The sequence below is a fragment of the Branchiostoma lanceolatum genome, chromosome 19 (assembly GCF_035083965.1).
Source record: "Branchiostoma lanceolatum isolate klBraLanc5 chromosome 19, klBraLanc5.hap2, whole genome shotgun sequence".
Classification (NCBI taxonomy): domain Eukaryota; kingdom Metazoa; phylum Chordata; class Leptocardii; order Amphioxiformes; family Branchiostomatidae; genus Branchiostoma; species Branchiostoma lanceolatum.
In genome coordinates, this window is record NC_089740.1 from 3,138,375 (window position 1) to 3,165,246 (window position 26,872).

Consider the following 26,872-nt stretch of genomic DNA (forward strand, 5'->3'; position numbering starts at 1 on the left):
AGTAAACTTCAATGCCTCTTCCAATTTTCTCGTCATTGCAGAAGAAATGCACTGTATAGCTGATCTTGACAAGACTTGCTTAAAATTGTACGGACAAAACTCACTCGCCGCTACAAGTCTCTCGTACAGTTGCGCGAACTTCAGCTCTCCCTGACCGACATCGAGAGCGTACCAATCAACAACAACGTTGCTGCCCTTTTTCACTTTTATGCTTACATATTTAGCGACCGAACCCACATACTCTGTGGAATTGTGCATTTCGCGTGACGAGTCTTACGTTAATCTTATGATTTGCGGCACTGTCGTAACTCTTTGGTTATAGTTACAGGAAGCGGAATTTCTTGTGTATTTTTTCTGGGAACAGACCAAAAGCAATGCGCGCGCGGATGTCATCCATAAAAATTACTTGGTGCAGCCTAATTCAAATACACATAAATGATTAAGTCTATTATTTTGCCTTTATTGCTAAAACTATTCATAAAGTAGAGTTTGTTCTTTAAGATTGCAAAATTTTAGCAATAGATCAAGAGCCATGTATGTACAAGTTGCCATACAGTTTATCTGTTATAGTTGTTGCACAATAAAGTTTTTCCTATTCTTCTGTATAAACGTTTCTAAAAACCCTACTTTAGCCTCCCTTTACAATTTTAAATCAATCTGTTACAAATATAAATAAATAGATTTGATTTAGCTTTTAATGTGGACTGCATGTAAGCTGAGGTCATAATTTATTTTGATTAATTATTAAAAATTAATTTTTTTCGCGTCCTTTCATGAAGAAAGCTGATGTGGCTGTTGCACCAGTAACAATCAGCTCAGCTAGAGAACAAGTTGTCGACTTCACCAACCCGTTCATGGATCTCGGGGCGGGGCTTCTCATCCGGAAGCCCGAACCAAAAGGGACATCTTTGTTCGCCTTCCTACTGCCGTTCAACAGTAGGGTGTGGTTCTCCATCCTTGGAGCATTAATAGGGACTGCCATTCTACTGTACATCACAAGTAGGATCAGGTAAGATATCTTGTTATAACCCTGCCCTTTCCTAACAGGCAAGTTGCAGTGGCGTTGCCATTTCGTTTAAAAATGTCAGTACCCTAATCAACTTGAAAACGAGTTCAAGGGATGGGCCAGTAAATGTACTTTCCAATGAAACACATTGTTAAGCTATATAAAACGATTCATTTGAACCAAAATGTATCTACATTTCAAAACTTTAAATTACGACCACGCAAATCTGCATTTTTCAGGTTTGTTTCGATAAATAAACAGGAGGTCAATTATTGTATTTAACAAGCTACAGCCAGAAAATTGAAATGGGACCAGGATTTTACCCCCTGTCCTAACGGCTCAGTCTGACCAGTAGAAAAGACTTAGGGGTAAATAAGAGGTCGACATATGCCAAACGTCACATATTTTGGGCAGATTTTTAGAAATACACATTCTTCTGTCTTCCATATTGGACATTAGGACTTTTCTTTGAAAAATTTGGCCAGGAAAAAATCTTTTTTAAAAATGTTTTTAAAAAATTCGACGGCATGGACAGTGCACGACATGGCGCAACTCATATTATTGTCCCTCCCCTCTATCCTGGCAACTTGTACAGTCTAGATTTGCTTTCCATTACCGATACTTTGACATCAATAGGCAGCTCATTTCAAACAATAAAACAATAAAACAATTTTCAATAGCATTACATATTCAAGACTTTACCTTATCGACCGACAGGCGAACATCAAGCATTCACATATAATCCAGGAGACAATGATAATGATATGCAAATAAATTTCTTGTTTTCTAGATACAAGTGTAATGTGGGTGACCCAAACTATGACAACGACGTCAAGTTCAACATGAAGAACAGCTTGTGGTTGACGTACTGGTCAATAGTAAGGAAAGGTTGGTGCGAGAACATTGTCTCATGATACACATTATCCGTTCGTTATTCCGTATTCGTTTTCCATTTAAAATAGATATGATCTTTATCTCTCAACACCTTTGTAGGTACTAAACATTGCTTTATTTACGTAATTAACACACATATTACGTTGGTCTTCATCAAAGTTACTTACATGACGTCAAAAATCATAAATAGATACTTTTACTGACAACTATTTCGTTCATCTTATGCTTAATGTATCTCCCTTATTATCTTCAAATGTTAATGTGCTAATTTTAGCTGTAACCAAATTGTATGTATTAGCCACCAAAAGGTTTATGTAATTATGCCAATGCTTGTTTTTGTCCCGTACCATTTTTCTTTCGCACCTTGGTTACTGTATTTTTTTCATAAATCGTTACGAGTCACTTTTTTGTGCTAAGTAAGTAAGGCCACAGCAAGTAAATTTTATGGATGACATCCTCCGCAGACTCCAAAATTAATGAGATAGGGCGAAAAAAAAACAAGGCGGCCCAAAAAATACAAGATTCCTATATTTTCAAATTTTGAGATCTTAAGTCTTGTTAAACAAGAATTGAGGCGACGAAATATGATACCATGACCATCATCATCATCGTTCCTCCTCTTTCGAGGTGCAGCAAGAGAAGTTCGTCCTCCAGAATTTCTTGTCATTCATTGCAGAAAGGAGTTCCTGTCCTTCCAAATTAGTTTCAGTTTCTATGAGTTTCTTGAGAGTTGTGATTAGTCGACCAATCCTTCTGTTTGCGTCCGGGTTCCAAAGCAGAAGCTTTCCCGCTGGTTCACTGCTACATACAACGTGGCCCGCAAGACTCAGCCGTCGACGTTTCACCACTGTGGTGACATATGGCAATGGTCAATATAACTGTTTATTTGTAGCGTGCTTCCACCATGGTGTATTGTTGATCACACGGAACATCTTCGTGTAAGCGCCATTGAGTTTTCTGGAGCGTGTCGTCGTCATAACCCAGGATTCAGAGCCATATAAAAGGATTGCTTCTATACATGCTTTAAACACTTTTGTCTTTGTTTTTTTATCTAATCGGAGACTTCCAAATTTTTTGTAATGAGTGGAGGGCACTCCATGCCTGAGCTATCCTGATATTCATGTCATGTATACTATCAGTGTAGCCTCCGAGGTACTTAAAATCGTCAACTTGCCCGATTGTAGTACCGTCGGAGGCTAAAAGTAGACTGTCAGTTGTAGGATTTAAATGCATGTACTAAAATGTTGTAGGATTTAAATCCATATCATGACCAACAGGTCTTTTATTCCTGTATTCAACCAATGAGGTTTCATATATGATATAGAACCTCCTTGATTTAATGTAAACATGTCCTTGTAGATGTGTATACATCCCAATAGACTAACTACAACAAATGCAGAAAAGAGCTTGTTGTACCATCATCTGAAGCAACTACACTGGGAATTCATATGCGATGAAACACATTGTGTATACAGCTCAATTAACTAGACCCCCCCTCCCATTATCCATATAATGTCCTTGCTAGAACAAATGCAGAAAACAGCTTGTTATTATACCATCATGGGCAGGAACTACACTGGGTATTCATATGCAATGAAACACCTTTGACTGTCAACATTAAACTGTTCTTGAAGATGTGTATACAGCTCAATTAACTAGAGCAAACGCAGAAAACAGCTTGTCATACCACCATGGGCAGGAACTACACTGGGTATTCATATGCAATAAAACACCTTAGACTGTCAACGTTTACGACATATTTGCCAATTTTTGGCATGTTGACCACCGTCGGAGGGCAATGAAATTTCTTGTTTTTTATTTCGAAATCAGGCGAAAATTAATGAGCGCGCTGATGTCATCCATAAAAATTTCTTGCTGTGGCCTAATGCCGCTTGAACAAGACCACAGTACGTCCAGGTCAAAAGATACAAAAATTGAAGTTCTGCTGCAGTATCAAGGTCACATACCAGGGGGCCCAAAATCGACCTTCACCTTCGGCTTCACAACACCTGCCCACATACTAAATAGCATCGTAATCCATCAAGAGGCTCTTGAAATATGCTGACTGGAGTGGTGCGGAAACACAAACAAACAGACAGACAAACAGACACACCCAAAACAATATCTCCATTTTTCATGGAGATAATAAGAGTGTTTTGATTTTGCGCGGGATTATTAATTGTTGTTCCTGAAACTGCAATAAAAGATTGAAAAATAAATTCATGAAAATTAATTCATCCCTACATGACTTCTTCCGTTTCAAAGGCAGTAAATGTAAAAGCCGCTGCAGTTCTAGAAATAGCTTCTTGAATGCCCAATCGTATGTCTTTTCTTCACGACTACTAGGGCTATCGACCAAAAATCTTAACCACAGCCTTTCTAGAATACGATATATGAAATCAAGAAGTTACGCTGCAGCACCATATAAACCCGGTAAAGGGCCCATAATCTTATAAATTCTTCCTTTTGCCACCCCCTACTAATATACTAAATATAATCAAGATCCAAACACCACCTTTTAAGTTATACTGGTAACTAAGTAACACAGACAACAAAAAACGCGCCCGGAATCATAGCCTTCTTGGTGAAGGTAACAATATTAATCATTTGGTTTAGACTGGCCTCGCCTGTATGCATTATGCATACATGAACCTAAATAGATATATGACTTAGACGTAGAAGCAGGTAATCTGAATCGGTCTTAGCTAAGATTGAATGCATCAATGCTTGTCTTTCGTCACTGTTAGTCGAACATACAAGGTTAAGTTTGCCGCGGCACTGAATCAATTGAATAATGTCCTTCTCTTCCATTAAACGTCGCCAGAGAGTATCATCTATCACAATACACTCAATTCTGCTGAAGTAGCGATTTCGCCTTGAGAGCGAATCGTGAGGATGAATCGTAGACTTCGACTGCTCAAGGCTAGGATACGCAAGGCTTATAGGATAGTCTTAGGTTGAGTGAAGACGTTTATCAACTTCGACCGTCAGGCCATATATTGACAAGACATATGAATTTTCTTGCAAGACGCAGCAGTTTTGGGATTTGGGGAAGAAGTGATTTACATGAAGGATTATAGAAATGTTGCAGCAGCGCATCAAATGGATTTGTTGTTGCTGTGTAGCAATATCATTTACTCAGGACATATTTATCTTCCACGAATCCCAATTGCCTATAGCAGTCTGAAATGACAGGCAGATGAAATGTGGTATATTACCTCAGATGCACTCAATGTCAATTGTTATGCGTGCTGCAGCTGCCTATAGGAAAGTGTCCTGTTGGATATCTAAAAACAACTAAACTCTCAACTATTAAGAAAAGTGATTAGGTATAATGATGGGTTGATAATCTAGCTTTTGATTTGATATGGATCAATATTAGTATTTTTTGAGTCAAGCATCAATGCTTTTTGTTGAAATGTTTGCAACATATTACAAGGGTATTATATAAGCTATTATTGACAATCATCATCTACAATTTCCACCACATCCCACCGACCAAAGAATTTTTATACTTTAAATCTGTTTTTACAAACATCATTTGATCAAGTACATATTGATAAGTCAGTAAAATATACGTGGGCGTTATACCGTTAAAGATGTATAAGAAATAGGGAGCTTAAAAATCTACTTTTCAATTATAACAATATAATATCTTAAACATAGAGAAAAAAGCTGGTGCAAAGAACTTGAATTATTTAAAACATGTTTACATATAAATAAGACATTTAAAAGACATTCGACATTTCCATCATCTCTGAATGGGTCGTCCCGTGATCTAGAAGTTAAAGGTCACATAGGTCAGGTGACACGGGGTTATTGTAGATGGGGGGGGGGGGGGGGGCGGCCTGGGTTTTGGTTTAAAGATGGGGAGCCGGACCGGATGTGTACTAATGATATTATTACACGCTAAAGGACGAAGAGAAAACCAAGGCAACAAATTAAGAACATACAAAACTTTCAAAAAAATATATTTAAACATTGCAAACTTCGAACATCGCAGAGCGATGTGTAAACTTCGCATCAGTGACCACTCCCTACACATAGAATCTGGCAGGCAAAACCGTACCCCTCCAAATAATAGAACATGCGAATTCTGTGACGATTTATATGATGAAGATGAAAGCCACTTTTTCATTGATTGTTCCTTATATAAAGATGAGCGGCAATCGTTGTTTAAGATAATAGAATTAGACAAGAAATGTACAAACATGTCAAAACAGGATACTTTTATATACCTGATGTCATGTAAGAACGAATATGTAATGGACAAAGTATGTAGTCATATTTCTAAATGTTTCAAAAATAGAGAAGAAACTACTAGGTGATCATCATTTAGTTAAGCAATATCCCACAGTTTGTATGTTTTTTGTTTTGTTTTTTTCTTTAGTTTTTAGCATTAGAATGTAGCATTTTATCAATTTATGTTTTACATTATGTTCCTTACAGACCACGTGTGGTCTTCTGTGCATTTAGCCCTTCTGGGCAGGAATGTGCAATAAAGACTATTATTATTATTATCATTTATCACACAGGAGGAGAACCTGCCCCCCGCTCCCTCCCCTCCCGTATTCTGGCCGGTGCCTGGTGGTTCTTCACCCTGATCGTCATCTCCACCTACACGGCCAACCTCACGGCTTTCCTCACCGTCAAACGGCTTGTGACGCCGATCAAGTCCATCGATGACCTGTCCAGCCAAACTAACATCCGGTACAGTGCCACGTATGGTACCTTCCTGTATGACTTCTTCAAGGGACAAGTAGGTAGGGACACCATCCTTCATTCTTCGACCTAATTATTTATAAAGATGAAACTGATAGAGACGGAGGCCGCCACGAACTACCTACTTCATCTAATCAACTATGCATTGGGTCACATTTTCTGTGACCTGGATATTCTAATTAATGTAGAAGTGGTGAATTAGAATAACTCAAAGATCTGAATTGAACAGAAAATCTGGGACAAATAATTTGTATATAGTTTGTGGCGAGGCCACAAGACAATGGGTTGGCGATTAGAGCTACTGAGTGAATGCCATAGAAGGGCAGCTATTTCGAATTTTAAGATTAGGCCACAGCAAGTAAATTTTATGGATGACATCCTCCGCAGACTCCAAGATTAATGAGATAGGGCAAAAAAAACAACAAGGCGGGCAAAAAAAAATCAAGATTCCTATATTTTCAAATTTTGAGATCATAAATCTTGTTAAACAAGAATTGAGGCGAAGAAATATGATATCCTGACCAACAGGTCTTTTATTCCTGTATGCAACCAATGAGGTTTTCCTATATAATCTAAAACCTCCTTGATTCAACAGTAAACATGTCCTTGTAAATCATGGTGTAAAAACCTTGTAAAAAATGCAGAAAAGAGCTTGCTGTACCATCATCTGAAGCAACTACACTGGGTTTTCATATGCGATGAAACGCCTTGTGTATACAGCTCAATTAACTAGATCCCCCCCCCCATTACTTATATAATGTCCTTGCTAGAACAAATGCAGCAAACAGTTTGTTATTATACCATCATGAGCAGGAACCACACTGGGTATTCATATGCAACGAAACACTTTAGACTGTCAACATCAAACTGTTCTTGAAGATATGTATACAGCTCAATTAACTAGAACAAAGTCAGAAAACAGCTTGTCATACCAGCATGGGCAGGAACTACACTGGGTATTCATATGCAATGAAACATCTTAGACTGTCAATGTTTACGACATATTTGCCCATTTTTGGCATGTTGACCACCGTCGGAGGGCAATGAAATTTCTTTTCTTTTTTTATTTCATAATCAGGCGAAAATTAATGAGCGCGCTGATGTCATCCATAAAAATTACTTGCTGTGGCCTTAAAGGACAATACGCGTTGCCAAGATTTGTGAAGCAAAGAACATATTGGAGTCAGTCAATGAAAAAAATACTGTCAGTCAATGAAGACGCTTGGTAGGGATGAACACCATGACATTGCATTTGTATCGGTGGCTACAACTAGATATCCCTTTTCACGATGAGTCATTTTATGATACATATCAACAGATATCTACCTATTATGAAGTGTGCAATTCACATTAAGGATTTAACACATGGCTTTATCCGTGAGCAATTGTTAATTGCAGATAGCTTGTAGCCTCCTCCGCCTCTGGTTAGCGTTGGTTATTTTGAAGAACGAAACTTGAAGTAAGATCGCAATCATTTTTTGACGTTGATTAAACGTTAAAGTGCAAGGTTATTTTGAACATGGTTAGTTCGTAAGTTTACTTTAATACATTTAAAAGCCCTTTAGCCCTCAACAGAATAATCTCCCATATTTCAGAAACAAAATAACAACAAAAAGGATGCAAATTTAAAAGAGCTATAATGCAAAAAAAGGTTCCAACTACGGCAAAAAAAACTAAAACCATTCAGCTGTTCCGATCTTGATCATCAAGTCAGTGAACTGTTTGCCATTGCATTTGGTCAAACATTGTTACTCTTAGAATTCAGGAATTAAAGATTGGTTTATATGTTCTACTAGGTACCGGATCCATATACGAACGTATGTGGTACAACATGAAAATGGAGAATCACAAGCATGTCAGCAAGTTCCCAAACAGCAGTAAACAGGGTCTGGAATGGGTGCGCCAGGGAGGATACGTTCTCATTGAGGAAACCCCTTTTCTTGAGTACGCCGTAAGAACTGACGACAATTGCGACTTGATGTTGCTCGGAAAGCCGTTCCTGTTTAAAGGCTATGGATTTGCAACGAGGAGATTAAGCTGGCTGAAGAAGCCTCTGTCTGTTGGGTAAGTTGTGATGAAGCTGCGAGATACATTTGTGGTGGTTTCACGAGTTTTACGGAATGCATACGATCCATTACGCACGCGCAGAAAACATACGATCATTTCTAATTTGTTGGTCATCCCGCTATAGCACAGAACCTAGCTCAATCTGGTCATTCTAGTTAGTCTAAGCATTGGTCTAAGAATACATTGGTGCAGACTTTCTAAGTTTAGCCGGATGGGCTCTTAAAAGACCTTAAAGGCCAAGACATCGAACAAGGAATTCGTTCTCCTAAGTCCATCTTGAATTTGGTGTTCATGTCACGTGACCCAACAAATATAAAGGATCGTATGTTTCTGCGTAATGGCTCGTATGAATTACTTAAATTCGTACGGATGCTTTGCCACCCCTAAGGATGTTAACTATTTTAAGAATTTGATGTTTTTTGTAACCTTATTTTGAGCAGATAAACAATAGGGTCCTGATCTTCTGAAGACTTTTTATATCATAGATTTCAAAATTACCAGACCAATTTTATTTCGAAATGTGGTCATGGCCTTCGAAATTAACTTGTGATAGGCTTAATGTTGTAATTCTTTAAGTGGTCAATATAAGTCAGCTAATGGACTCCAAAATGGCCGACCACAAGAAAAAAATGGCGGTGCACAGGGATCGAGAGTAAAGCACAACTTGTTTTAGCTATTATACAACCGTTGAAATCAAAGTGTTGTTTACTTTCAATTTCTGCAGCATTTTGAAGCTTCAAGAGACCGGAAAGATGGATGAATTACGAAACAGATGGTGGCCTAAAGATGGCTGCCCGCTAGACGGAGAGGCTGCTGACGTGAACACAGCTTCAGCTCTGGGGATAGACATATTTCTCGGTGTGTTTTATGTCCTCGGGGGAGCTGCGTTACTGGCTGTACTGGTGACTCTAGTTCAGATAATCTACGTCAAGCTCTGCAAGTCCAAGCCTCAGGTAATGCTATGCTTTTTTACTTTTGTCTTTCGAATGTAGTTTTAAGCATCGTTCCCGTGAGTTAAAGAAGTTACCTTTGACCGTGGGCAACGTCGAGAGTGCCTTAGTATCCCAATGCGTACTTACAAAAGGAGATCCATATAGATAAAATATCATTGGGATTTCTTAAGATGGTATCAAGGATGATTGAATGACACATTTCGATCTCATAATTTGATAGTTGAACATTTTTATTGTTGGCTACTATATAAAACGTTACAGTTTACAAGTAAAATTGAAGACTGGTTATAAACTAAAAGAACTGCCCAAAAAACTTATAAGATATAAACTAAGGTGAATGAAATAAGCAAAGTGTGTCAAATGATCTTCCCTTCTTAATATTATCGACGACGTCCCCCCCCCCATGTAATACTGCAAATTGTATATTCAAATATTTCAACATATCTGGTATTTTATGCATATTCTTTATAATGTTCATGATTAGGCATTATTTTTCATTGTCTTTTTTTGATCTTTCTCTTTATCCAACAGCCCGAGGAAAACGACAAGAAAAAGGAAGTGCATTTCGCTCCGATGAAAAACAACATGCTTCGGCGTCAGACAACTGAACTGAATCTTCACTGACAGCAAGGGCACGTCAACGTCTGCCTTCATGGGTTTTTCTAAGTTGAATAGATGTAAGCATATATAACTTATAAATGCATTGATCTTTGAAAAAAATTGACAAATTTTGCCAATGCCTATGTGGTCGGTATCATTGAACGCTGTACTTTTCAAAGAGTTATAGAGCATTTTGCCCTGAATTAAAAAAGAAAACGAATTAACGTGACAGGAGAAATGGAGGGATCCGATACCTGGAAGATTCGGGCATTTAGGTATAATGTATGTTTGGTCCATATACATTTATACGCTGAAGCAACCATGCTCTGACGCAACCAAACGTATGATAAAAAAAGCGACCGTATGTCCATAAGGAATGAACCAATACATACATTGCATACCACGATTTTTACTGAACTGTATCTATGTAATCACGCTCCTAGAAACGCTTAGGCGGTGATGTCACTAGACCACGCCTTTTGGCGACTGTTTGCAAAATACATTCGCCAACTTGTCGGGAACAGTTGCCAATAGGCTCGAAATATGTCGCCATTTTAACCCCACGGCAAGTTTATGCATGAAAAGGCGAAAGTTTTGAAAATTAAAAAAAAGCAAGCTAATTGCATCATTAAAGATTTATTTTCTAATTCAGTGGTAACACTGAGGATTCTAAAAAAATTATCTTGCATCGAATTTGGACCGAATCTGGAGCTGTGCCGTTCCAGGTGCGGCCATTTTGAGCTAAAGTATTTACCCGTTCGCTGTAAGTAATTGCGGTTGAAAGGAAAAAAATGGCTTTAACTTCACAAAGTTTCCGCAATAATTCTTAGCCAACAGGCACATCCCGATGAGATAACCGCTTAATTGCAGTGTCATTGAGACGAGCCTAAGGGCAAATTCTACGAGGGATCGAAAACGTACGTAGATGGATAGATGTAGATGATAAACACATATGAAAACATTTTATGTGTACTAAGTGACAAGATCAAATCCATCTACTATAAACTCTCCCTTTATTTCCATTCGACTCTTATCTTGGGAACCAAGTACAATCAATGTGCTATGAAAGTTCAGCTATATTGCCCAGTGCTGACAGCAATGCGGGCATAAATCCCTACTCGGATCCGTTAAAAGTGCTGAAGGAATGGAGTATAGTAAGTGAAAAGTACTGAAAACTTGAAAGAGGCGTAAACCAGACTGATAATAAGTAACTTTTAGTACAGAAACGCCGGGAAAATAAAGATGAACTAAAGTAAAATGTGCCGGGGGCTGTGTTTATGACTCAATAAAATGCGGGAGTTATGAGATTTTCTGGAAGAAAAAGTGGATTTATATTCCTTTGGCTTTTGGCCAAACCTTCGGTCTCTATGTTATGTGCATAAGGATAGCTTCTATGGTCTCTAACACGCTATATCTTTGCCATGGCGGGCTGTATTTGACAAAGCTCCAACAACTAAAATAAACCTGTCAATTGTTAATGACTCACAATGTAATAGATTTATATATTGTGCGTAGGTTAAAACTGTAATTTTGACTATCGTCGTGCCTTGTAGCATGTGGCGTTCGAGTGAAAGATTACTGCTGTACAAATAAGTACAACAAATATCTATTTTCTCAATGACTGAGATAGATACACAAATATATACATCATGATGCTTGTTAGAAGTGTTACATGAGTAGTTTTAAATGTAAGATTACACAAGTGCTTTTACTTACTGCGTGTAGTAAATGTTAGTAGTACCTTTATCCATAGCAATTTATAATAGTATTATTAATACTCGCTATATAAAGGCCTACTCAATATACAAACGCAAGAAAAAGCTACAGAACATTCATAACAGATAACTGACTAGCAATGCCTATTAGCAAAAAAAAGATTCTGTAAAGTAAAATCGCCGCCTGCAGCCAAATTAATAGCTGCATACCTGTGACTGATATTGATGTATTTCTTTTTTCTCTTTATAACAGCGTAGCAAAACTGCAGTGTATTAAGTATTATCCAATGGAACTCCAAGTACAGCTCTGAAAGAATTGTACATATACGGTTATTTATGGATGACGTGCTTATTATAAAACTTGCTATATTGTCGTCCATGTATATAAAGAATTATTTTTCAAACGTATACAGTATGTAATTGTAGCAAAATGTACAAGTAAGACATCGGTATTTATAAAAAAAACACGTATTTGTCGAATCCGTTCTTTCTATTGTATGTAAAGTATAGACGGTCTACAATTCTAGTGCTGTAACGTGCTGAATATGATTAAATGATAAAACTGCATTGCAAATTGTGATTGAGTACAGCGATGCGACGTACCTGTGTATCTCTGAGGAAGGTTGCCATGGTTAATGTTTGCGTGTGTAAGTACATGTGTGTACGCGTGCGTTAGTGTGTCCGAGTGTGAGCGTTTTTTGCATGTGTGTGTGTGCTGGTGTATATGTGTGAGCGTTTGTGCATGTGCCTGCGTGTTCATCTGCGTATGTGTTAGTGCGCATGTGTAAGTGAGTGTGATTTGTGCGTATATACATAAGTGTGGGTGTGTGTTTATCTGTGTATTTGTGTTTAATTTTGTATGTCAGTGTGAATGCACGTGTGTGAGTGAGTGAGGTGTGTGCATGTACATGTGTGTGTGTGTTTGTGTGTGCTGTGTTTTTTTTTCTGTGTAAATGTGTTTTTGTATGTGTGTGTGTTTGTGTGTGTGCTCTATCTCTGCGTGTTTCATCCGTATCAGGGTCTAAGATATAACCAAATCAAATAAAGTCCTAAAGCCCTCTACAATTCCTTTGTGATGCAGCTTATTCTGAACAGAGCAATGTTTGCAATGTGATGGCTTTTTTGTTAAACACCCTCACTGCGATCTGTATCGGTACTGCAGAAAAGGGCATTTTGGGTTTACCGACGTACAAACCTTGTTGTGTAATATGATGTAAGCATAAGCTCTCCATGGTTGAAACGCGCCGACTATTAACTTGGAATAGTATTGCAGTTAAAAGCCCCAAATATAGAGCACTGATCTCCAATAGTTATACCTATACAAATGTACTGCCGTGTCTTTCCTCTCTTATATGGACAAAAGGGGAACATTCGAAAGATTTTTTTTAATGCATAAAGGTGTGAAATATACTTTTGCACGGGGGTACGGACACTTTGCACGGGGGTATCAATCAATCAATCAATCAATCCATAAATCAATCTTTATTGAGAAACTAACATTACAGGCATGTCAGAGGACACATCTTAATTTCATTAGATTCTTACAATTTGATAAGTACGTTAAAATGTTATCAGTGGGTCAGATTAAAACTACATCACACAATTCTTATGTAGGGACTTATATACAGTAAAACGTTTTCTTTAAGACGAACACAGAGGAAAAAGAAGTACATGGGCCTTAAGCCAGGCTTTGTAAGTCCCTCATACAATTTTGCACGGGGGTATGTAATCTTTTGCACTGGGGTACGGACACTTCTGCACCACGGTGGTCTGTCACTAGGGTATTCTTTCCCGTTGCTACGCGCGTTCGACAAGGTATCGGGTTACACGGGGCAACGTTTTGGCTAACGGCAAAACATTTATAAATAAACAAAATAGTAGGGACGGGAAGATTCTGTAAAAATAAAAAGAAATTAGCGATTTTGCAAACTTTGAATGTCGTCATTTTGCGCTGAATGGCTGATTTTTCTATACTTTGCTCCCAAAAACGATTATTTTCAGGTTTTAGGGAGACCGTTTTTTCAGGCACACATCGCAAAGGCCTGGCTTTAAATGTCAATGAATATCTCGTATCTTCATATTTTTCGTCTACCAGGAACAAAACAAAACTTTGTGTTTTTGGGATTTTTTAATTTCTTGTTCTAAGTATTATGAATATCGACAAATCTCTGAAAAAATGGCATTTTTTGACATTTTTCGCACTCAATCACCCATAATTCAAAATCAAGGACATTTTTCAAAAATCCCAAAAACACAAACCTCGGGAAAACCGTTACGGTCATTTTGAATCGTTAATGAGGTAAGGTGGATGTTTCTTGGAGCCGTACCTTTACGATGTTTGAACGCATGTCATGCCGCACGGATAGGGGGAGGGGGTTATTAACACCGCCGTAAACAATCCTTCTAATATTCAATGTCATAAAAAACGACGCCAGTTGCTTCGTTACATGTTGGATGTCCACAACAAAAGTGCCAGCATGGATATACTCTTCAGAAAACAGGTAATATTTTCGACAAACGTAGTTTTTTTCCTGAAGCGGGGAAAGGGGCCCGGCCGCGGAGATTTACAGTAAGGACTTCCAATGACCGCAGGTGACCCCGAATCGAACGTGCGTTCGGATTCGATTACGTCATTTCGAACATCGTGGAACAGCGTTCGAATTCGGCTGGACATGGGAGTTTCTTAGCATGAATTTGACCACCGTGCACACGGATACGGAAATTTTTGCACGGGGGTACGGACTTTTTTGTACGGGGGTATGGACACTTTGAACAGGGTTACGGGCACTCTTGCGTAGGAGTACCGACACTTTTGAACAGGGGTACGGACAATTTTGCACGGGGCTAAGTACATTTTTGCACTGGGGTACGGACACTTTTGCACGGTGGTAAGGACACAGTTGTACAGACAATTTTGCATGGTGGATTTGGTAAGATTCTATAAAATGATGATGATGATAAGATACTATAGACAGATATGACACGCTAACCTTAAGATATATTCCTCGTTGTAGTTTATTAAAAGGCTATGGGTATTAATTTTTTTCACATTTTCTGTCACCCAACGTTAGTGGCGCTGTAAAAGCTTTGTTTGATTGGTTGATACTGAAATGAAAATTTGGATTGTCTCCATATCATACAATCCTTAAATTAATTTGTAACCTCACATGTAAATTATTATGAAGTCGCAATATATATTGCAATGTCAACCTGAAACTCATTTTGCTAATGTATGACATTTTTGTCTATGTTCCTCGAAATGCAGTCAGGGCATTCATTAATTCTAATTATACACAATGGGACTCATTTCATGCTCATGGTTGGTATTAACCTGGCGAACATTGCTCCAGGCCGAGTATTGCTGCCTCCTATAAAAAGCTCTCATCAAAACATGTCATTCAAGTTCACCATTAAATTTTCTCGTCATTAAGACATAATCGGTATTTTAAAACCTATAACACGGGATTTTGATAACGTCATATAACGGATATTATTAATCTTCCCTGACAATCATTATAGGTACAGCAGCAGTATTTCTTCGTGTGTAACATATTTTGTACCATGAACTCAAATATGGCGTATGCAATAGCCTATAAATTATTTCATTTTCATCAAAGAAATTCCACGCTCTACTTAGAGTACCAAAAAAAACACATTTATGGCATACCCAAGCTATATGTTTATATACGAGGCACACACAAAATATTCAACATAAAAGATGGTACAAACATGCTACTATTGCAAACGTCCAATACAGAAAATAAAAAGAAAGAAGTGATAAGATACCGCTGACACAAACAAATTGTATATGTGAAGAGGCTATTATTAATTGAATATAAGGCTGCACCAAGTAATTTTTATGGATGACGTCCGCGCGCGCATTGATTTTGGTCTGTTCCCAGAAAAAAAAACAAGAAATTCCGCTTCCTGTAACTATGACCAGTTACGACAGTCCCGCAAATCGTAAGATTAACGTAAAACTCGTCGGCCGAAAGGTTGTGGCTACTGTCAGGATGATCCTGTCAGCAGTAGAAATGTTTGCACTGCAGACAGGATGATCCTGACAGCAGCGGAAAAATCTGCACTGCTGTCAGGATCATCCTGTCTGCAGTGCAAAAATTTCTACTGCTGACAGGATCATCCTGTCTGAAGTGCAAAAAATGTCTACTGCTGACAGGAAAAAGTTTCAGCCAATCAGAGCTCGCAAAAAGATTGCCCGCGCAAAAGGACTCAGCGAGGAACATGGCGGCAGCCATGAAGGCTGGAGATATGTTTTCCAACTGAGCGGATTTCCAGGCCGCCCTGAATGAGTACCAAGAGGCCAATTTTGAGCAGCTAAATCTTGGAAATATAACATTATAACTTAAGCAAAGGCAAATTCCGAACAATTGGACATTCTTAAATTCTTGAGAAAAGCCTGTCTGCCTGCTATCATACCTCTATGTACCGGATATATGTACAGCAGTAAACTAGAAATGACTCGTAATAATAGAGCACAACCACACCTGTCTGATGAAGTCCCGGGATTTATTGAACAATTGGCATTAGGATCCAGTGGGAGGGGGGGTGGATTCCTTCTATTAAAAGTGCGTTTCTCAAGCTGTCAATTCGACGGATTCAAAAATTTCAGCATAAAAAAGAGTCAGTTGTGATAACGAAACGGCTGTTACTTGTACGTTGTACGTTAACTAGTAGTTCAGCTCAATTGATAGAGGGCTCGGATGGGAGTATCAGTACTGGAGCATGTCAGAAATTTCACGATCCGAAATATGCCCCATGAATAGGTTAAGCCTAGCTGAAGGTATGAAATTCAAATTGCCCGGTTTCCAGCTCATGCGTTCGTCGGATTCGATCGGATCGCGCTGTTATCACCTGGTAGGTCCTTAGATACGCTGTGATGATGGCCGACATCTTGAAACACCTAATATCTGCTGTTACCGTAGCAATTACATATGCTAGCTTCTGATTGGTTGCGAAAATGCATTGAAAAAAAGGACGATCCTGTCAGCAGTGCAAATTTTTGCACTACTGACAGGATCGTCCTGCCAGCAGTAAAAATTTTTGCACTGCTGACAGGATCGTCCTGCCAGCAGTGCAAATTTTTTGTACTGCTGGCAGGACGATCCTGTCAGCAGTGCAAATTTTTGTACTCCTGGCAGGATCGTCCTGTCAGCAGTGCACATTTTTGTACTGCTGAAAAGGATCGTCCTGCCAGCAGAGCAAATTTTTGTACTGCTGACAGGATCGTCCTGCCAATAGCCTTAGGCCACACGAAATGCATAAATAAACACGTTCGCGCAACTGTACGAGAGACTTGAAGCGGCGAGTGAGTTTCGGCCGTACAGTTTTAAGCAAGTCTTCAAGATCAGCTACAGTGCATTTCTTCTGCAATGACGAGAAGATCGGGAGAGGCATTGAAGTTTACTCCGGCCTGCAGGTGGGGCAGGCAACCAAGCAGTTCGGGTGTTTCATCCGCATGGAGGTCGACAAGACAGCTGCCACAACTGAAGCTCCCAGGCCCAAGTCTGTTTTTGAGGTGTAAAAAGTTCCGTTCTTTAGTCTGTTTTGGATCAAGTACCATGTACGAAAAAATTATAATCTGGGAAGGGGAAGGGGGAGTGTAAGATGAATGCATTCATGTATTCTGCATGGATAATGATCATTTATTCGTTTCTGATTATTTATACTTGTTGGGGAAATATGTGCTTTTTTTTCTATAATTTTTGGTCCATATTTGGCTCTTGAAGAATTGCTATTATTCATTAGGATTTCTAAAGCATAGGTAAAAATGTAGTAATGCATGCGAAGAGTTAATCAGCAACTAATTTTGCCTTTTTAATATACTATGTTTCTGCAGGCCTGCAAAATCAATTGGATATGGAAAGAAACAGGACAGGACAACAACTGCTGTTCAACTTCAACTGATTTATTCAAATTATTGCTGTTTTCATGATGAATAAAAGAATTGTTAGTTGTTACACTGTGTTCTCTCATTCAATGTGTGTCCTAGCATGTGTCGTCAAACATTATATTTCAAATCTAGGCACCTTGTTTTTTTCGGCCCTTCTTTTTTTTTTCGCGCTCTCGCATTAGATTTAGGGTCTCCAAAGGACGTCATCCATAAAAATTAGTTGGTGCAGCCTAAGTCATCAGTATTGTCGCTGGTATTCTAAAGGGTTTATCTTCCGAAGCATCACCCGCTTTTGTACACATACACTACTCCACTTTATCTCTCGGCCAGTACTGCTGCGCCGCCTTCCGGAGGAGGTACTGCTGACAGGAGGCGAAACCACTAGCGAAGGGAGGAAGCAGCTGAAGAAGCCGAGGGGCAGTCACGACACCACACTGTATCAGGTAAGATAAACGGGTTTATAATTTATTATATATATCCCGGAATTTGAGTTTTGAGCCTTATTTTTGGTCAAGCTTACCTTTACCTTTTATAGATTATTAGGACTTTTAATTCAATACAGCCTGTTGTTAAATATCAGTGAACTAAATTGGAAAACGGTAGTTAAGAATACATATGAGTTTGGGATGATCAGCTTTAGCTTCAATAAGACAGTAACTAAGCAAACCTAACTGTTTTGACAATTGTTTTTACGCATCTAATCATCGTGATATTATTGCTAAAATCAGTAAAGGCATTTGATTACTTTAAAAATATCATAGAATTATCGTGTATGCTTTAATTCTTTGTAACACCATGTGCAAGTGTACGTTGTTTTGAAAAAATATGTAAGAATACATAGCTACAGAATGTAGAGAATCTTGTAAAATGTTTATTTTTTTTTAGTTGGTTTAGGTTGACTTACATTTTTAATGAGTATTGGCATCCCTTTACGATCATGACGTTTGAAAACTAGTGATTTTTTTCATTTTTCCTTAACTTTATTATTTTGGTATCATATTTTTTATATCTGATTGAAGCAACCAGCATTCAATCGATGACAATTAACCAATAGGAAATTACATAATACTGTTCTGTCTTTCTCTATTTGACGTTTGTCCATGACCCTCCTGTCTCATGGATACATAGTCATTATCAACTTTTATGAAATATAATATAAAGACGAGTTTAAAAGGAAAGGCATTGACTTTTTGGTTGGCAATCTTTTTCTTGCACATCCAAATATGGTCAACACAACAACACCTACTCTCCAAGTAGACGTTGGTGGGAAAAATTGTAACCTTTTTATTATATGTGCCCCGATTTGCTCCGCTCGTTGGTAGGGAGAACGGACAAACAAGAGATGCTTTAAAAAAAAAGCTGGCCACGCAACCATTTCATAATGGTGAGGATGGAATGGTCGCTGTGCCTGTAATGCCTTGTATATAGACTTCGGTAATTACACCCTGCCCTCCCCATCGATCGTCACATATGTATTTATTGCATGAAAATCGTCACAATTTTAGCCGTCCTAGCCTTTGCTGATTAATAGCTAATGGCCACACTATTGTCCTATGTATTTCATTAGTCTAAATAAAAATCAGAATGCCGAAAGAACGCTTCCCTAGACTTCTTCTAGATTGCATTCCAAACCACGGGAAAAGGTCAAGAGGCAGACCGAGGAGAACCTGGCTTGACAGTGTACTTGAGGATATAAGACGGGCTGGTATGAACACCAACCTAACGCTTACAGACATACAGGGGATGGCCCTGGACAGAGTCAACTGTCGAAGAATTGCAGCGAGACGCAGAAGACGCATTAATATCAGGCACAATGCCAGTAACCGCCATGAAGAATTCTTGAGACTTGGCTTTGTTGGCTTATAAGCGATACTTACCTTGCTTGAAGCGCCTTCTTGCAAGAGTCAGCCGATCTGCAGCTTAGACTAAAAGGTAGGGTGGACGGACAGAATTGAGGACATCTTAATTCACGGCACAATACCAGCAAAAGCATAGCGGTCAGAGCTAGGCATACGATAAAAACATCACAATCTTCCCCAACAGCATCTGCTTGAAGAGTAAACAACACCTACGTATATTCGTTTTAATTTGTCTATGAATCTCGAATTGAATTGCCTGAAGGGCCTTGACCTGGTGTTACTGAATATCCGTTCATAACGTTGTCCTACTTTCAGCTACATGATTATGTGATTTGAATTTATATGTGGCGTAATTGCACCTGTATATTTGACATCAAATTCCAGACGTCTACGGTAAACAATAATCTATGTGCGGTCAGCTTTAGAGGTCAAGTATCAATATGACCTGTGTCCATAATGTCGAAAGGGCAGTAACCTTAGAAGATACAGCCATACTTGGCCGTATTTCAAAAGAACTTGATAAATGCGGGTCACCAAGAACGATGTGTTATTATCTTCGCCAAGAAGGTAATGTTTTCGGTAGCGTTTGTGGTCGGATGATGGTTAATATGAACATCGCTGAATGTAAATTATGTTCCTGAGGGCCGAATCGGCATAATTGATGATAAGATGCCAGAATTTTTTTATTTTTTTAATTTCTTTAAGATAAGACTATTATACTTTGGAAAACCTTTGTCATATGGTCAGATGAGATGATCAACAAATATGATTTATGCAAAATATCTACTTTAATTATCGATGAGAAACAAATTTTATTCATCAGTCATCAATGTTAAAATCATTTGGTGAAGGTGTAAGTTCGTAGCGCTATTTTTATTGTTACTATAGTAGAGGCCTTGTACTTTGAACAGACATCCAACCCAAACCCTAACCAGATGTTTCACATATGGCATCACTACAGCGTAGTGCCGCATATGTCTAACGCTAGACGTGCTTTGTCTATGGCATTCATACACGGCAGGAATGCTTCAAAACCCCTAACGTGGCACCTGTATACCCCCTACTGTCTCAGCCTGAATCTAAATTGAGCAAAGCAATAGAGTAACGGATGAACCACTAATCCAGCTGATGCATCAATATGGCAGATGGGTATTTATTATCTCTGGTGTCTGTCTCTTGCTCGTCCAACTTTGCCGGTTGTCGCGCTCGAGACATCGACATCGTTTTGGCATATAAATTACGTAGAGAAAAATGCGCCGGATGAATATCAAAACCAACATTGTGCTAGATGGAAAGAGAAGAAAGTAGTAGCTCGAAGCAGCTGATAAGACGCTTTGTGTTATCATGAAGCTTGTTAATTGATCCCATGTATTATGAAGCTTTCAGAAGATTATGTTTGAGTGCGAACAGTCCATTAACAGGATGCGTGTGGCTGATAGACAATTAAATGCCTGGAGTACTGATAGAATTAGTTATCGAGGGCAGATGGCTTATTTTTTGCATTTATACGTATACATATATATATTTTTACATAGATCGCGATTTCTGTGCCTATATCACTAAATGTATTTCTTGGCATTGGTTATGATCTCTCTCTCACTCTCTCTCTCGCTCTATATGTAGATGATTTTAAATAGTCACTATATTTGGTTGGTATGTAGATATTGTGGACGGGAAGGAGTGGCTGTTTTGACCATCCAGTTGCTTGTTTGAGCTGTAGAAGGCCATTTTAGTTGCAGGATTGACGTCAGGAAGTCAAAAAGGTAGCGATGAATTTTTCATGAATTTTGACTACGGAGTAAATTTGATGAAGACCATTATATTTTTTGCGTATGTTATATATGTATCTATGGGCACACAGTGTGCACGGTGCATTGCCTTGCTCAAAGCTTTGATGCTTATTCCGATTCAACTGTCAAAACGTCACGTACGTATCTAAAAAAATATAAAGAAGTATGATGGATATCACTAGACCACTATGTTGGACATATTATCATCCGAAGGTCTGCAAAATTTCCTGGAATGAAAATAGGCTGGGTCAAGATACGGTCTACAAAATCCGCCCAGCCGTCCAATTGCATTTTGATTGATGGAAATACGGTGGAAAGTTGAAGGCAGCGGACGTGTTTTCGGGCAAGGCCTTGGCATTGAGGAACACGACAGCTATGGAATAAATTCTCCTACTGTATTCAGAGAAAAAAAAAACGTATCGACTTTCCTGTCTAGTGAGAAGTTCTCTCAAAAAGACTTACCGACTTCCCTGAGAAGATTCCTAAAAAAAAAAAAACGTATCGACTTTTCTAAGAGGTTCTCTTTGCCGGAATGAAGTTTTGGGCTTGCAGAGGTTGTTAAGTTTCCACGAAGTTCAGCTACAGGGAAGGTTTTAAAGTACGCCTCTACCTCAATGATGCAATAATTTTATTCCTCGTATCGCATGTCACATTTTATTGGATATCAAAAGTTGCTGAATAGCTTTTATTATGACCATAGTTTATTACATACCTTGGAGTTATTCCGGTAACTGCCCTGGGTAGCAAAGTTATTAAGGCAAAAATGCATTAAAATTGATAAAACAGTTCAGTTTGTAATATACCGCATGTAATATTGCATTCGCTGATATTCGCACCTGGGTTCAGCTTCGTGTAACGTTTTACCCAAGGCTAAATATCCTTATCTCTATACTTGGAAGGATAGCTACAATCTTATATTGATGTATTTTCCTCCATTTATCAGTCGCGAACCCATAAAAAAATTAACCCTGCCGAGCAACGTTTAAGATTAACTGCCCAAAAATTCATTATCAGGGCAATATCTATCGCTTTAGCCTTAATGAAATTGGTAAAACCTTGTAAAGTCACGCATTACATTATGTGCACATTCCTGATCGCAATTAATCCACTAACAATCGATCTTGTTTCACTGCCAAGGCGCCCGCGCATGACCTACTTTGCCCCAGAAAAACGTATATATCCAAGTTGTAAAAGTGTTACGCACTGGGATAGTTTCTTATACCTAATAGATTGTGTAGCTCTTCCTTGCTTTAACCCAAGTCCCTTGAGAAGCTGGGCTAATACGATCGAGCCTATTGAAGATGGTCCCCGGGGATGTTAGTGTCTCTCTCTCGTGCACCTCGGAGGGGTGACCTTTCTGCTCGGCTGCTGATGGACTCGGAGTGGGAGAAACGCCGGAGCAAGAGCGGTTTAGGTTAGATTGAGCCAGGTTCTTGGTTTGCTGAACCGCACATTCCGTGTCAGTACAACATTAGTGGAACTCTAATGCAATAAAGCACATGGGTTGTAGTCCGTACGGGGAAGTACATACTCATAGGGATGTGCTGTCGTAGCTTTGACATCAACATCCAGTGCCCCTAGTGGCTTGGCTTATACCCCCATTATCCTATAACTGGGACGGCGCTTTCTGCGACATCACATTTAACAGAGCGGTCAAAAAGTTCATAGATAGAAAAAAAAAATTGTTGTTTTTGTTTCTTTTCAGCTATAATTTTTCATGGTAATCCAATTATGAAATCAAGGCTTAAACCAACCCGATTTAGGCCGTAGCAAGTTAACAGTGAAGTGCGGTCGCCGTCTAGTGAAATGAGGGCCTTACTTGAAACGTCTCAAGGTAAACCATAAAACTTTTTGCTTCTTTAACATTTACCTCAAGATCTGTATATGTGATCGGACAAGGCATTCGAACATTCGAATTTTCGAAGTTCGAAATTTCAATATATTGGAAAATGACGTACTAAGATAAACTTTTCCTTGTTTTTTTATTTTTTTTCATCCATCTAGATCTTATTAATCTTTTATAAAATTATCATGGAAGCTCATTTTTGTTGGTCATCTTTAATCGAATTGTACATGTTTTTGAATTATTTCCTTCCGTGCATGGCGTGTCGGCAGGCATTTCAAGCAGTATTATAAATTTCAATATAATACATTTTCAATTGCATGATATTCCGATTTTCAATTGTTAACAGTTTTACAAATCCAATTTTGGTCGCAGGAAAATTGCAGCGCGATCAACGTCTTGTGAAATCGGGGACTCCCGAATCAATGCGCGTTGGCTGCCAGATAAAGCACCATTCTAGAATAAAAGATGTATATGATCATATTCCTCTTGTCATTGGTTGAACCAGATAATGAGATTTAAAAATAAAAAAGACTGTACGCTGCCTTAAGAATCACGGCACGTCCTTTGACTGCCTTATATAGCACCATTCCCATGTAAAAGATATGACTTTATTCATTGTGCCATTGGTTGAATCAGATAATGAGATCAAAAACTAAGAAGACGATAATATGCTTCCCTTGATGGGAAGCAGATGCAGTCTGCAAGTGCGGCTCCAAACATTTGTTAGGAAGGCTCTATTTTTAGAAAACTTTCGTAGCACCGCTCACGCTACACTGGGGTCTACCTCACAATAGGTCAGGGGTCAACGCACTATTATGCAACGAGTGCGCAAATCATGCTAATGACCAGTATTGATATGTAATGCTAATGAGCAAGATTTCGACCTATATCTCCAGGACAATACCTAGCCATAAACTCACTTTTAGTGATACCTCGGTAAATTTCTTTTTTTCATATTTGTAGCTCTGATGTTTGTCGGTATGTCTCAATTAAGGATGCTTTAGTTTTGATAATAATACTTTCATATGTTTGAAATACTATTACAGAAACTGTATGAAAAGATCATGTTTTATTGCCCTTGTAAATCATTATTACTGAATCCAGTTATATCTTGCAAAACATTGTCTAAAAGTAGTCAGTTTAGACTCTAAGTTTTTTATTGATGCTTAGCATTACAGGGTTACTTGAAAGAAAAGGAACTTTATTGGAGTTAAGTAAAAGCAGCACCTATTGTTTAGATCTTCCTTGCTTTAAGGGTTAAGAATCACGGCACGTTGGCTACCAGGTATAGCACCATTCTAAAGTACAAGATGAATATGATCATATTTTTTCTGCCATTGATAGGATCAGTTAATAAAAAAAGTTAAAATATGACTTTGCGAATCACGTCGGACATTGCACCATAATACAAACCCTCTCGTAATACCACATGTGGCACATTGGCTCGATCAATATAAATAAAGACAGAGACATAATGTTAGAGAGACGCAGATCCCCGATTTCCTTCAATCTGTGAGGAGGCCTTATCTCCGAGCTGTGCCACAGTCTGGGCTCATCTAACACACAGGATGAAGGAAGAAGGAACACCTGGAGGGTCGAAAGAGATACCTAATCTAATCATCCTCGACATTCACACCTGGCTGTTTATAAGTGATTGACAGAGAAGATGCAATAAAGGTTGGTGATTTAATGTACTACATGGTGATATCATTGTCGCTTGCATGTAATTGTCGAACGGAACTCTTTTTGTTGAGCCTTATTCTAAATAGGGAAAGACATGATGTCAATCAAAGGTAAATGGCGCACTCATTTTTTCGTGTACTAAGCGTTACCTTCCGCCCTAAAACGTGTGGTAAAGATAGTGTCATTGATTCCAAAGTAAATGTTTTCTTCAGAATGACCTGTGGAGTATTTGTGACAAAAATGAAACGCTGACATTTTAACAGCTATCTCAAATAAAGACCGATAGTATGTTTACGCCCTCTTCAACCAAAGAATTGCGGAAACGTTATTAGGATCACACATGTTCTTGATGCATATTGTACATCGCGCCAATTTGTATCCATGTATTTGCTAGAGGCAGGGTATAGCCACGGAGACTTTACATTAAGACATGATCCTTTTATCAATATAAGGGCTGTTTGAATGCCGTTCCGCATCATCAATCAACGCAAAACAATTGTCCATTCCAATCAGACATCCCTACAGGTACTCTGCCTGTGTCTATTGAGACATATAGGATTCAAAATTAATATCTGTTGGGACGCAGAGGCAAAGTTGAATAAAGTTTTAAATCTAGACATTCTGACAGAAGTTACGTTTCTGAGCGACTATTTCTTACACCATTATCCTTTTTAACTGGATATAGATACAGAAAAGAATTAATGAGACATTCGAAAAAAAATTATATTCACAACAACGTTTACTTTGTGTGTTTTATCTTCGAAATAGCAATCTTTAAATAATTCTGCCTTTTGAATATGAAACTAAATTGATAAAATTTTGCTAGCTCACAATTTCTGTGTTTTTTACACCTACATTATAATTTTGTGCAGGTAATGGCTATCTGTAAAGTGAATCTACACAGAATGACTCTGTCTCTGTTAAATGTTTGAGCTTTTCGAAGGAATCAACCATTAGGTACATTTTGCAATGCGTAAGACATCTGAGGGAGAAACAAACAATATCATTGTAGCAGCAAAACCCGAAGAAAAACAACATAACTGGCAGATCACTGCCTATGACTAATCTTAACACCCCATTCATCGATAGTCCAAATTCTTATCGGCCCAAATCCACATGGGTGCACGAAACTCCAAAAGGAAACAGTCACTCCTAGAATCAATATCATGCTAATTTCAGAGGTTAATATTAGGTCACATTGATCATTGGTGTACACTGGCGCATTTTGTGAAACAATCAATGTCGGCAGTTTATCTCTAGGACAACAAACTAACAGAACGTAAAATATGCATGGTGATTTGTTGTGTTACGTGCTAGTTCTTCACCCTGGGTATTAGCGGAAGCCTGTTAAACAAAATATGCAAGTGTGTGTAATTACAGGTCCCGGGTTATTAAGATGTCACAAACGACTGGTTGATTGATTGATTGATTGATTAAGATTAATGTAGATCTGCATGGGGGATTTTAGCATAAGGTAATGGCTTTTCCCCCCTACTGATCCACTGTGCGTTTAATGAGGCCGTGTCTGGATGTGATTTTTAGCCCCGGGCTTTTGGAATCTGTAAATATCTCAAGAATAGGCGTTTGGGGTTTGGAATCGTTGACCTTTTTGGAGCTATGTATTGTTTCAGTTTTGAAATGCGTTGGCACTATTTAGTTCTGGCCGTTGTTCTCAATAATTTTTTTTCGTGGAAATGTTCATCTTGGTATGATCTAAAATGCGTGCATAATGGGAAATAGCAGAAATGTGTATCGACCGAATTCCATTGCAATTTATCTAAATCATGAACTTCAACTAATATCAACATGAAATATATGTTCACTAC

The 26,872-nt window shown here is 38.5% G+C and overlaps 1 protein-coding gene and 1 long non-coding RNA gene across 2 annotated transcripts in view; both read left to right on the plus strand.

Moving 5' to 3' along the window:
• The window catches only part of LOC136425688 (glutamate receptor 2-like), a 29,873-nt gene extending 18,713 nt beyond the window's left edge, over positions 1 to 11,160 (plus strand). The window contains exons 5-10 of the mRNA XM_066414625.1: positions 780 to 1,009; positions 1,797 to 1,894; positions 6,436 to 6,663; positions 8,419 to 8,686; positions 9,414 to 9,642; positions 10,174 to 11,160. Coding sequence (XP_066270722.1) covers positions 780 to 1,009; positions 1,797 to 1,894; positions 6,436 to 6,663; positions 8,419 to 8,686; positions 9,414 to 9,642; positions 10,174 to 10,266 — 1,146 coding nt within the window. The 3' untranslated portion in view covers positions 10,267 to 11,160. The remainder of the gene's footprint in view (positions 1 to 779; positions 1,010 to 1,796; positions 1,895 to 6,435; positions 6,664 to 8,418; positions 8,687 to 9,413; positions 9,643 to 10,173) is intronic.
• A 4,631-nt stretch (positions 11,161 to 15,791) lies between these two features.
• LOC136425644 (uncharacterized) lies at positions 15,792 to 17,935 on the plus strand. The gene is made up of 3 exons (XR_010754100.1): positions 15,792 to 15,940; positions 17,223 to 17,493; positions 17,815 to 17,935. It is a non-coding gene; the product is annotated as an uncharacterized lncRNA (long non-coding RNA).
• Positions 17,936 to 26,872: the final 8,937 nt, after the last annotated feature.